This window comes from Micromys minutus (genome assembly GCF_963924665.1).
Source record: "Micromys minutus genome assembly, chromosome: 9".
NCBI lineage: Eukaryota > Metazoa > Chordata > Mammalia > Rodentia > Muridae > Micromys > Micromys minutus.
Window position 1 is genome coordinate 44257392 of NC_137978.1, and position 13622 is coordinate 44271013.

General features: G+C 40.2%; 1 protein-coding gene across 2 annotated transcripts in view; it reads right to left on the reverse strand.

Moving 5' to 3' along the window:
- Positions 1-13622, reverse strand: part of KHDRBS1 (KH RNA binding domain containing, signal transduction associated 1) — a 32855-nt gene continuing 19233 nt past the window's right edge. The window contains exons 8-11 of one of the 2 annotated variants that reach the window (XR_013975129.1): positions 12766-12824; positions 10275-10462; positions 7666-7727; positions 1-244 (exon numbers count right to left, since the gene is read on the reverse strand). Coding sequence is in view for 1 of the 2 variants with exons in the window: in XM_080921317.1 (XP_080777443.1) it covers positions 10365-10462; positions 12766-12824 (157 nt within the window). In the remaining variant the exon portion in view is untranslated. Of the gene's footprint in view, positions 245-7665; positions 7728-9153; positions 10463-12765; positions 12825-13622 lie in introns of those variants that run through there. The other variant, XM_080921317.1, reaches the window with a different exon arrangement.

Genomic DNA, 13622 nt, shown 5'->3' on the forward strand with positions numbered 1-13622 from the left:
GTTAAACCCCCGCCCCTCCTAAAATGTCTCGAGTAGGTAGGACTGTTAGCAATGAGTCCCCTGAAGCTCTGAGGACTCCATCTGGGGTTAAAGATCCTGGCTGGCTTTCTGTGGAAAAATCAGACCAAGAGGTGGGGTGAAACACAACTGCTGAGCTCCTCTCCTGGGTTTGTATGTCCCAGGAAGTGTCCCAGGCCAGCCTCTATACAGCAGGTAGCTCCTGGTATCCAGGCTCCTTTGACAGCTGCAAAGACACAAAGTGGAAAATTAAGGAACTTAAAGCTAATGGGGGCTTCTTAGCCATCATCTGGTCAGACTTTATACCTTACAACCCTCCCTTTCCTAGCTGAACTCCTTGCAGCATTCAGCAGTCAGGCTCCCAGCTACACAAAGGTGAGCAGGAGATAAAGCTCACAGGCTCCTTGAGCTCTTTTTGGCAGTGAAGTTATTTCTCAAACCCTATGTGGCTCTCCCATCCATGTATTACTGAGCAGAGAGATCCGAGGCCTTACTATGCAGCTGGTATCTGCTATTTACAGGAAAGAAAGCGGGGGGGGGGGGGGGGGGATCGGGGATCTGAATCTAATCTCTTCTTTGAACAACACTAAGAAATGGCAACCAACCCCACACCTCTCTGGTCCCTAGCATTTATATACCCTCTGATAAGTTCCCAGGATTCCAAATGTTACATAATCACAGAAACTATCTGTGGCTGGCAAAACCATACCTGTGCTAGAGCACAAAGCAAATCAGTCAGCTGCCGTTAACATCCTGAAGCAGTATCATATGGCCCCCAGATCTTAATATTTGTGTTTTTAAAAAAGAAACCAAAATCCCAGAATTGCCACTACATTCATGCTTTTTTAAAACTGAACTTTAACATTGATGCTTTTCCTACATTAATGTCTGGGTCAACGTATTGGATTCCCTGGATTTGTACTTACAGACAGCTGTAAGCTGCCATGTGAGTGGTACAAATTGAATCTGAATCCTCTGGAAGAGCAGCAACAGCCAGTGTTCTTAACTGCTGAGATCCAGCCCCTTGATTTCATACAATAGCCCCATCTGGGAACACTCTATGTAGCCTTCAACTCAGAAGTCTGTCTGTCTCTACCTTGAAAGTGTATACTCCACCACACCCAGCTTTCAGACTACAACTTTGGTTATCCCAAACCAAAAAAAGCTTGAGTTTAAAAAGGAGTCAGAAAATTAAATCTTAAGTTCAAAGGTTTATTTCATCTGACCTTCTAAGAGTCTAGCCCAGACCCCAAAGTTCAGGGTTATCCATAGAGGACACATCTTATCATGGGACACTGGGCTGGGGCCTGATATTATGTAAAAAAACACAGAAGTGATTCTTAGAAAAGATCTTTAAAATTATGTGTGCATGTGAGTGTGTACCTGCTCCTGAATGCACTGTAGACATGAGTGCCAGGAACCAAGGCTGAGCCACCTCTCCAGCCCAGCTTCTTCTAAAGGACACACCTACCATCATTTCAGCCCAGGTCTCACTATACTGTAGCTTCGCTAGAGATCAAATGCACAGATCCTCCTACCTCAAAGGTTTGCTCTCAACCATGTCCAGTTTCAGCATGATCTTTATTATCTCTATTATCCCATATCTAATCACTAAGTTATGTTCTAGGAGCTATTGAATATACCTAGTTCTCTACAGTTTTATTTTTTATATATAGATTTGTACTTTTCTCAAGTTAGAACTAGTTGCCAGTTACCAATCTGGGTGCTGAGAACCAAATTGGGTCCTCTGAAAAAGTAGCAAGCACTCTTACAGCTTTTAAACACTGAGCCATTTCTCTAGCTCTAATCTTCATTTTCAATTATATTTCTCAATCATAGGTTGGGGAAACAAGACACTGTGGAACCAATCTCAGGGATTCATGCACGCGATAGACAAAATTCCACCTTGTTTTAAGAAACTATGCTACTGAGACCTGAGCAGAGGCTAGACTAGATGGGCTGCAAGTCCCAAGTATCTGACAGAATTTAAAACCAGCCGAGTCTACGTAACTAATTTCAGGACAGTCAGGACTACACAGTAAGTCACTCTTCTCAAACAAAAAAATAAATAAACAAATATAAATATAAAATATAAAAAAATAAACAAAAAAAGTAGATTGGGGCAACAAGATAGTTCAGTGTATAAAGATGTTTGCTGCTTAACAAGAACCCACATGATGGTGGAAGGAAAGAACCACTCCAGAGTTGTCCTCTGGCCTCCACATGCATGCAGTAGCATGTCTATCTATATACACACAGCAGTATGGGTCTAGACCTGGGTGTTAGGGTGTTACCGAGTTAGATCCCAGCCCTGCCACAGTTCCCAACTCATTTCTTGTCGGGACTAACAAGGCTTCCAAACAGGTTCTCCATGTATTCATATGTTTTAAAATCAGAAACATGGGTTGGGGTCTGGCTCAGTTGCAGAGGTTATGCATAACAAGCCCAACAAGCTCTAGATGACTGTCTCACTGCCTCAGATGACCTTCTGCTCAGTTCAGTGTACCACATCCTTTTCCCAAACCATCTCCTAGGTCCCTGAGGATCAAGCAAGTCTTTGGTGGCAGTTGCCTTTTTTTTTTCTTTTTCTTTCTTTCTTTCTTTTTTTTTTTTTTTTAAAAAAAGAAACCCAGGCAGTATACTTTCAATAGACTATTTTTCCTTTGGAAACTTATCACAATATAAATTACTGAGTAATTCAGACACATTCAAGAAACCATGAAAGAATTCCCCAGAGTGGGAAGAGTTCCAAGAGAGGATAGCTCACAACTGAAATGACGTGGGTTGATGAGTTTTCTGTGCAGTTTCTACTTCTCAAAATAGACTGTCAGCCCCATGATGGGAAGGACTTAGGTCTAGTACTGATCACTCAGTTTCCAGTGACTAACACACAGTAGGTGTTCTAATTTGTAACAATCTATATTTTTTTAAAAAATCAAAAGAACTATTTATACCAATTTCTAAGAAGATTAAGAATCCTATGAGGGGCTAGAGATGTGGCTATTGGAAGAGCACTGCCTTAATACATACAAAGCCTTAGTTTCAGTAACATGAAGGGAGAGTGTAGTGACGTACACAAGGGATGTTAGCACTAGAGATGCAGGTAGGAGGACCAAAAGCAGAGTGTCAGCACCACTACAGTGTCAATTCAAGGCCAGTCTATGCTGTATAAGACTATCTAAAAATAACGATAATAATTTTAAAAAGGTATTATCAGAGTACAAGGTGTTTTCTTCTATTTCCCCTTTGCCCTCAGTGCTAGAATGAAACCCAAGGCCTTACACAGCCTGCCATTCATCAGAGTATTAACTGAGAGATGGGCACACCCATCTAATTTTTCTGGAGACCCACAACTTGCATAGGGCCTTCTTGTATCTAGTCAAGTTGCCTGTGTAACATCTGTGGCCTCTACTTGTCCACATCCTTCTTTGGATGCAGCCAAAGGCTATCACTGCAGCATAGGTCGGGAATGGTAAGAATAGATGCTACATTCATGGTCAAGAAATTCCACAACTGGGCTGGAGAGAGGGTCAGTGGTAAAGAGCATTGCCTGCTTTTAGAGAACTAGAATTTGATTCCCAGCACCGCATGGTGGAGCAGAACCGTCTTGTTAACTCCTGCCTTACCAGTCTCAAGATACTCAACACCCTCTCTTCTCATCTTCAGACACCAGAGCATCACATATTGTTCACAAATCTTTCTGCATGCGAAACACCCAAATACTAAAAATAAGCCTTTAAAATAAATAAATAAAATACCCAGGCATGGTGGTATGTGCTTTTAATCCCAGCACTTAGGAAGCTGAGGCAGGTGAATCTTTGTCAAGTTTGAGGCCACGTAATGATATAGTCATACCAGATCACACCAAACAACCCGGAAAACTTGGGAGAAATTTTTGTTTAAAACTTAATGCAGCCTCGGCTGAACTTTGGCTAGCTATATAATGAAGATGGCTACCCTTGGAATGCTGGGATCACAGGCATGTTCCACCAGACATGGCTGTTGATTTAGAGGTCCAAGTCCCTGCCAGACACAAGTCTGTCAATAAGCTAGTAAAGGCTGGCCTTTTATCTCCTGCTTCTGTCTGCTAGGGATGTGAGAAAACAGAGCCTTGCTCCTGTAGGAGAGATGCAGTTAGCAGAAGCAGCGTACTAGACAGTGTATACTTGGCCAGCCCGGGCTATAAAAAAATTGCTAACATGACCCAACTGGGCCAGGGCAGGCAGTGCTTATCACCATGTAACTTTTCTGCTAAGGCCTAGAGAAGACAGTCCTCCTTCTCTAGGCATGAAAACAGGAGAAGGGGTAATTAGGCAGTGTAATGTACTTCCTCCCCTGCCCTCAACAGCTGCTGTTGACAGCTGTTTCCAGCCTGTCTATTCCATGTTATTAAATATTCATCAGACCTGTGCTAGCTCCAAGCATGCAATGACTATTAATCTGGAATCCAAGAGTGCATGTGAGTCAACGGAGGCTGTAAATTCATAAGAATTCAAATCTTTTTAACTACAGAAATCTAGAAGCAAAGTCAGAAGCATGAATTCTAAATAGCAATAGTTGGGAGCACCTTTCAGTAAATTTATCTGGTGGTTAACCAAACAAATTACAAGAATCCAGAAGGCAGCAGTTAAGTATGAGTCTAGACTTATGTTTAGATTTTAGCTCTCTAATGCTGTGATCCTCTAAATCACTGCACATTAGAAGAATGTTCGACTAGAATAGTGTGGGGAGCTTGGGGAGCTTTATACCAGCAAAATACGTAGCATCACATGGTGAACTGTGAGAAGTACATGGCATGCTGGTATGATACACCCAGCAATTAGCACATAACTGAGAATTTAAGATGGACAAATCGGCCAGGCACAGTGGCACATGCCTTTAATCCCAATACTCAAAAGCAGGTGGTTCTCTTTTTTGAGTTCAAGGCCATCCTGGTCACAGTGAGTCCCAGGACAGCCAAAGCTACATAGAGACTCTATCATAGGGGGAAAAAAAATCCCTTGAGTCTGTTAAATAAAACTAAGAATTTTTAGATGTAAGTGCCAGATGTGGAAAACACACATCTGTAAGTACAGCACATGAGGTAGGGGCATGCAATTCTCTATAAATTTGAGGATCAGAAGTTTAAGGTCACCCTGAGATACACTGAGAACAGCTTTGGCTTTGTAAAGCACAGATTACTAAGAGACAATAAACATAAAGGCAAATGCAAACTTCCCATCCGTAGACAGCCCAAATCAATGTAGAAAAGCAATGATCCTCCTTCTTGTAATACAGGAGCCAAAAGTACTTCAGGCAGGGGACAAGAAATCCAGAAGTAGGGAGAGGATCCATCCATCCCCTTTATTCTCCAGCAGAGAAATGGTACCATTTTAAGGCCCCTCCTTTTTCTTACTTTGCTAATAATACAATTTTCAAACACAGTCTTGGCTCTAAAACCTCTCAGTCCCACACCATAAATTTTTTCTTAAATTTCCACTTTTTGAAATCAGCCCTAAGCTATTGTTACACTACAACTACATAGTATCACTATGCCCAATTTATGTGGTGCTAAGAACCAAAGGTTTCATGTTCAGAGTCAAGAGCTATATCCCTAGCCCATCCAGTTACAAAAATGGCCATGTATGCAACTATCAGCAAAATGGAGACTCGGACAAATAACTCACCTATGCTACTTAACAACTGTGTGACTTTGGCTGCTACTGATATTTTCTGTGGTTCAAGTTCTCTTATATATAAAAAAATGATTGGTAATGCTAGCAATACCTCAGTGGGGAAAGTGGGATTGACATGAGTTCAATCCCATGAACCCAGGTAGGTAGAAGAACCAACTGTACAAAGTTGTCCAAAGGCCTCCAAAGTACAGTACTGACCAAAGCCTCGCCACGTGACTGTCATATCTGATACAAGAGGAACGACCGCTACTTGGACAACAGGTTTTTGTTTTATTTTTCCTGAGACAAGGTTTCTCTGTGTAGCTCTGCTGTCCTGGAATTTGCTTGTAGAACAGCCTGGCCTTGAATTCAGAGATCCCAAGTACTGCTACTACCACCCAGCTTACAACCTTTACTGTACATCTTTAATAAGCAGCCTCTGAGAGAATACTGAATACAGGTACTGTGTTACAGATGCAGCTGTTCCACAGAATGGATTCTTGGTATATAGCAGTGATGGTATGTTATACTCTCGACTTGCTATAGAAGAGTAGAAATTATCTTACCACTCCCACTACCAGACACAGTAGGCATTAAAATTGAGCTCTACTTCCTTAGCCTACTTTTGTTCTTGGGACAAAGCCTTATGGACTACAGAACTCCAAAACCTGTGAGGCAAGCATTTGTTACATGTCGATCTCCCACCAACTCCATTTGCTAGGCTCAGATCTATGCTCCACTCCCACATGAGAGAAGTTTGAATAGGACGCTGCTCTTTTCAACCAGAAAATGGTCTGACTTGGCTTTACTGGCTTAGCTTAGCAACTCCTGATGCATCTTTGTTCTGACTTGGAGCACTGGTAGCAACTGAGGGCCAAGTCCTTCTTTGACTTACTCCCTACCAACTGACTTACTCCACTCTCACAATCTGCCTTTCCTAGTTGTACAAACAAATTATTTTGGAACAAAAGCTCTAGGTTTATCAGGTTACATGTCCATTCCTCTGCCCTTCCCTGCTCTGTCTTTAAAGACAGTGTCTCATATAGCAAAGGCTGGCCTTAACTTGCTTTGTGGACTAAGGATTACTTTGAACTTCTGATTCTCATTATGCCTTCTCTTCCTGAGTGGGACTCACAGGTATGTACTGAACTATGTTTAGTGTATTCTTTCCAACACACAATTTCTCTTCAGTGTGAGAAACACCACTTCCGTATACACTTTTACTACAGGGTTAACATGGTACAATCTGCCAACAATCAGCTTTTACTTATTACAGCCTTATGAAGTTGCCTGACCTCACTGCTTCTGTAAGTTACAGTAATTACTACTGTAAAAAGTTGTCCTTTTCTGCCTGATCTAAAATTTCCTTTCCTAATAATCCTGACTCACCCCTACCCCCTTTTTTGTTTATACTACGTCCCAGTTTACAGTCCAGGCTAGTCTTGAACTATTTTCCATGCCTTAGACTCTTGAGAGCTAAAGTGACATTCTGAACAACCTCACCAGATTGATTAAATTTCATTTTTGAGAAATTAGTTCTTTCTTACACAAAAGTATTAAAGTGAGGGCTTTAAGCTATCTGGTATTTCTTCTGTGGAACTTGTACGTTCAGAGGAGAGAGAAGCCAAACACAGTCAAGAGCTTACCTTTCTAGTAATCCTGACTAGGAAGTGACTCTCCTGTATTTTCTAGTCTGGGCAACCTGTGCCTCCCTAAAATCCAGTAAAGGCCCCTTTATTTCCATTAGGCACATTGTTGCTTGCAAAAAATACACTCCAAATAAAACCCCGCATCAGTGGATTATCTGCAGAATAAGGTACAACTCAGGAGTTCTAAATTGACACTGGCTTGTCAATTAAGATTATTACACTGAGACTCATCACATCCTATAAACTGACACAGAAATGATTAAATATTGTAAAACTGAATTTGGCCACCTCTTAGCACTACTACTGCCTTGTCACGACACACAATGAAAAACATTTTCACATACCTGACATGGGTCTCTGATACCCAGTCTATTCCAGGAAAAAAACCTCAGGAATTTTCAGTCACCTGAAAATCGAGAAATAAGGAATGAATGTTTGGAAAAAGCATTAAAGACATACAAAATAAGATAGAGATCCTGCATGCATTTTACACATTACAGGAAAGAAACATGCAACTTTTCAGAAAATTCAAATAACATTGCACTGTGAATATAAATAAGGTGTCTTGGGGGCTCATCCTCATACATTTTAAAGTAGCTGAACAGAAAGCTTTACTCTGGGGTGCAGCAGGTCTTCTCATCTACAGTCATTGAAATTTTACAATGTGTCATTTAAGATGTCAGACTTTGTGCCCAGGTTACATTACAGTTCACTTGTGATGGGCAGGATTATTAAGAGTTATGGATAATTTATGCGGCAGCATATGGTTTTTCTTTTTACAGCTATTTTTATTAAACAAGTTTTGCCAAGTTTTAACATTAAAATTAACAACTAAAAAATTGTTTATGCAAGTTGCTGTCACAGTTTATATAAAAGAGAAATATGTGCTATTAAAATCAGACATTTAGGTTACCTTTGGTTTTTTGCGATGCATGTTAGCTTTACACATCCTGATTCTCTTGCGATAATTTTCCTTTAAAAAGGGGGGTATAGAGTGATCTCTTTTCATCAAAACAAGACATAATGCCCTGAAAGCTGACTTCAAACCACGGTGGAAAATTCAGTTATTTACACTTTATCACAATCTATAAATACATCTTTTGTTGGTGTGTTTTAAAAAGAAAAGAAAAATGCCCATCATGCACTGCTACAGGCAGCTTGGCACGTCACACAAGAGGATTTTTCACCCCCGAGCAGTTTAGGTGGCTCTTCGGGAAAGAACGAGATCCCTGGGGATTAGGAGTGATGTTTTACATAGGGACAACCAATTGCATTGTTTTCAGTCTTGTGGGGAGTTCAGGACCAGTCTATCCTGCCAGCTCTCCCCAGGCCAGCTCAATGGTTAATGCATCTCTAGGAATAGAAGGGTCGCCCTCAAGGGCACCCAGGTGTTTCTCAATAGTGGTATCTGAACACAGGTGAAATCAGTGTCTGAGCACAGAGAGTTAGTGTCACTATAAGGCCACCTAGGGGCTCTACAGAGATGGAAGCCAGGGTGGCTGACACTTTTAAGTACCTATACCTTCACGTAAAAACCAATCTGTGTCAGTTGGGTTTTCTCTCTAAAAATTAGAATTTTTTGATAGGACTGGATAAAACTGCTTTCAACAACTTCCAGGGGGTGAAAAAGCTTTGGTTCTTTTTAAACTAAAACTTAACAACTCATAAACTTTTTTGGTAACCTTAAAATAAAAACCCCACCACCACTTTTAAAAATGTCTCCAAACTTTTAACAAGCCCATTAACTTTAAAGTTAATTTAAGTTTATGTGAAAGAGAAAACTATTTTATTGTCCACCCCCAAAAATAACAATTCATCACATTTACTTTGATTAAAAAAGGACTAAACTTTATTGACAAACTGCTGCAGACATTTTGACATAAGTTTAAGCTACCTATTTAGGCAGACTTACACATGTAGCATTTAATCTTCAAAAACAAAATGGGAGGACAGTACAAATCCATTAGGACTTTAACTTATGTACAAAGTGGATTTTGATTCTTTTCTCATTCAGCTGCAGTGTCCCTTTTTATATCATGCTAGTGTTGAGACATACTTAACTATCTTGGGAACAGCGCAAAACTGACAATGGTCAATTTAATGAACATCATCAGCTTTTCAGGCCCAGTGTCCAAGTGAGTTTTTCATACAGTGCAGAATCTCAGATGGACAAAATACTCTTGACATTTTAAATACTGAAAATTTGATTATTAGTACTATTATTGAAAAGACTGTGACTAGAAATAACTCCATCAGATTATATTCAGGTGGCTCTCCCCATCAACCTTACTCAAACCCCACCCTCCCCACTAAGTATCTCTCAACACTGTATGTCTGGGGCTAGATTTCAAAACCCACAGAATGAAAAAGTCATTTTACAAACCTAATTTTGTTGTTGTTTTAAGTCAATTAACGTTAAAAATTGCATCAACTATTTAATTCATGAGGATCTTTCATATTAAAATTTAACCTTAAGATTCAACCGCCATATGGTTTTAAAGGAAATGTTTTAGAGACATCTGAGCTCGCTTTTACATGGTGGCACCTACTGCCGTTAACATTGTGATTTTACATCTTAAGCAGCCCTGAATTTTGAAATGTAGCCTAGTTTGGGATTCTGCAACTATGACTTTACGGGGTGCCTCAAATCAAAACTAAGAAAAAGTTAACAAGCCTTTACTTCAGAACCTTTAAGCAAGCAATGCCACTTTTGAAACTAACATGTTTGTGTTTTTTTTTAACTCAACTTTTTTTTTATTATAAAAGGTACACTGTTTATATTTAAACAACAAAGAAAAAAGGCATCTACACACTTAAAAAAATTAATTCGATATTCCTAAATCTATTTTAACTCATTTTAAAATACTACATACAGAAGCCAGAATGCAGAGTTAAGAATGGAGGAAGGTGGGGAAAAGAAAGGGACCACGAAGAAAAACACTTAGACAATTACTTGTCTGTTGTGGGTAAAGCAACAGGAATCCTGGGATACAAGAAATCAGTAACAACTTTGCTCATAACTGATATTTCCCTCCTGTTTGTTTTAATAACGTCCATATGGGTGCTCTCTGTAGGCCCCCTTCACTGGCCTAGCTGGAGGAGCCTTCAGCGATGGCCTGGTCCCATTCCAGTCATCTTGTCCTGTAGGAAAAGCAAAACCATTTACAGTATATGTTACCAACAAGACTGTTTTTCTTCTAGTATCATGACATATTCCAAGCATTCCTTGCTCTCCTCTTTACTTGGCTCCTTGATCAGCAGGAGTAATTTCCCATGATTGTGAGTAGAAGAGAATTCAAATTGCTAACTGTACATTACTGTACAGTTCCCTTGAGCAGCAACATTCTCCATAAACAACATGACTGGCATGTAGTCCCAAAACCTGGATAAATGTAACACATTTACAGCTAGAAGCAGCAAAAGATTCAGTGAGTGCAATGACTATTCCTATTCCCAAAGTCATTCAGTTAGGATGGCCAAACGTGCAGTTTCCACTTGGCAGGTAGACACTTTCACTGCAAGAATAAATCAGGTATTGCTATGTAGAAATGTGCTCTGGTTCTCCAGAAGCAAACAAAGGCTTTGTTAAGTGAGACTCTCCACAACATGGTACCAAAGCCCTAGAGGATGATGGCTACTCAAATGCTGCATTATAAAACCCTTGAGAATATCTTAGTTCCTTTCTCATGCAGACAGCCCTGACAGGATACCAATACCTGAGATGATGACCACTTACTTCTACGGACGGCCTATTAGGAGATTAAACTGCTTAAGCTTACTCTTCCCACTAAATCTCCCATCTTCACCATACTAATTCATGTCTCCCTGGAAATACTAGCTACCACTAACACAGGTCTTGCTTTACTGTATGGACAGAAAGTTGCATAGCATTTGTGGTCTAAATATGCTTGGCGCGTTACAAGTGGCACTATTATGAGATGTAGCCTTGTTAGAGGAAGTCTGTCACTGTGGAGATGGGGTTTTGAGATCATATATATATATATGATCAAGTCTGGCCAGTGAAATCAGAGCCTGCTCCTACTGCATATGGATCATGAAGGAGAACTCTGAGCTGCTCCAGCTGAGTGTGTGTGAGTGCATGTGTGTGTGTAGCTGACTGTGTATACTGCCAATGGGTTAAGCTTAGTTTCTTATGAGAGGACCCACTGGATTCCTTTTCTAAGTCTCTCTGTAGAGCATCTTAAGAGGAACTGTTAGCAGCTAAGCCCCTTGGTAGGGAATTCCTCAGGGGTGCAGAAGACTTTGTGTAAGATGACTGCTCTCAGGGCTGGAGAGATGGCTCAGTGGTTAAGAGCAATGGCTGTTCTTCCAGAGGTCCTGAGTTCAATTCCTAGCAACCACATGATGGCTCACAACCATCCGTAATGGAACCTGATGCCCTCTTCTGCTGTATCTGAAGACAGCTACATACATACATACTTTAATATATATATATATATATAATATTAAAGAAAACATTACCCTCAGAGACCCATTAATAAAAAGCCATATTTAGCTCTAAGGATACTTGAGCAACGTGTTTTAAGGAAACCTCAGAGGTTACCTTCCAAGCATAAATGCTTTATGGGATTAGTAACTGAGATGAAAACTGAGGATATAGCCAAGATGACAGAGAACTTATCTACTAGACAAGAAGTCCTATATCACATGCTATAATGCCAAAGTCAAAAAAATCAAGGTCACCATCAACTCCACAGTACAAGCCAGCCTGGGTGTTTGCCAACTCAGAGGGAACTTAGCCCCACCCCTGAAACCCTCTGATTTGACTCTAACAGGCACTATGTTTCCCTACTTGTCGATTCTACTAAGCTGCTTCCAGCTGGAGTTTTCTTTGCAATGGTATTTTCAGAGAGTTCCAATTTTTTTTCTTTTTAATGTGGGAGGGGGAAAATAAAGCTAGATGAGTACATTCTTTTTTTTTTTTTTTTTTTTTTTTTTTTTTTTTTTAAAGATTGATTTAGAGTACACTTTAGCTGTCTTCAGAGACACTAGAAGAGGGCATCAGATCCCATTACAGATGGTTGTGAACCACCATGTGGTTGCTGGGATTTGAACTCAGAACCTCTGGAAGAGCAGTCAGTGCTCTTAACCACTGAGCCATCTCTCCAGCCCAACAAATAAGTTCTTAATGTCTACCAACATGGCCAAGGTATCAGGAGCAAAAGGTCTACAACTACCTGAGTGAGACATGCATTACCTAACAGAGTCTGTCCGCAAAACATGGGAAGTGCACAGGTTCAGCTAAATAAGACACACAAGCCATAGGACTTAAGAGCAGAGCCCCAAGGGGACATCGATCAGCTCGGCAGTCTTCCGATGGCGACCCCTGAGTACGTGACTGCCTGACTCCCAAGAATCCATCAACCAATATTTTTCCAGACAATTAATTGCACATTTACCAGACCATATAAATAAAAACATACCATAGGCTTCATACGAATCTTGAAGTTCCCCATGTCCATAGTCATAATACTCTGACTCCCTGAAAAGACAAAAACACAACAGTATAAGTTTTCATGTTGCCACCCTCTCAACAGTCCACATCTGTTTATTATCTATAAAATAGGGGGAAATATAGGCTCTGTGCCACTCCTAACCACCCCAATAGTTATAACATGTATAAACCATATATTTACCAAAAAGCCTAATTAAGTATACCAAGGGGGGGGGGGGGACAAAAAAGCAAGTATCATACAATTTAATGTGGAAAAACCACAACCTAAACTGAGATTCTTAAAATATAATAATCATGTATGTAAAATTCATATAGCTCACCAGAGGAGAACTGGACAAGGCCCTGTTTTATCTCTATTCCAAATGTCTGAGATTCTTTTCCAAGCAATCATAGGCAAGACACATATATACACAAAATCAAAAAAAAGCCAAAAAAAACCCAAAAAAAAAAAAAAAAAAACCTAGGTTAAACTTCTAGCCTTTTTTTAGAATCATAGGCATCTCCAGTGTGGGTGGGATGAGGTGATTTGATTTGTCATGAGACAATGTCCCAAGCTGTTCTTGAACTCCTGATCCCATGCTAAGATGAGATGCAGGATGTCATGCATTCCAGGACACTCTACTAACTGTATACTTCCTCCAGACAGGAGTGACATTTCTTAACAAACTATTATTTAATGGTATTTTTCTCTTCATTTCTATCTCGCTCAGTAAATGTTCATCAATTAGCTTCAAAGCCTAAATGAATAAAACTCAGTTATCCAAATTCTCAGATCCACAAACATGACTTAAAGTCATCACAAGCAGAGGAAATTCCTTCAGAACG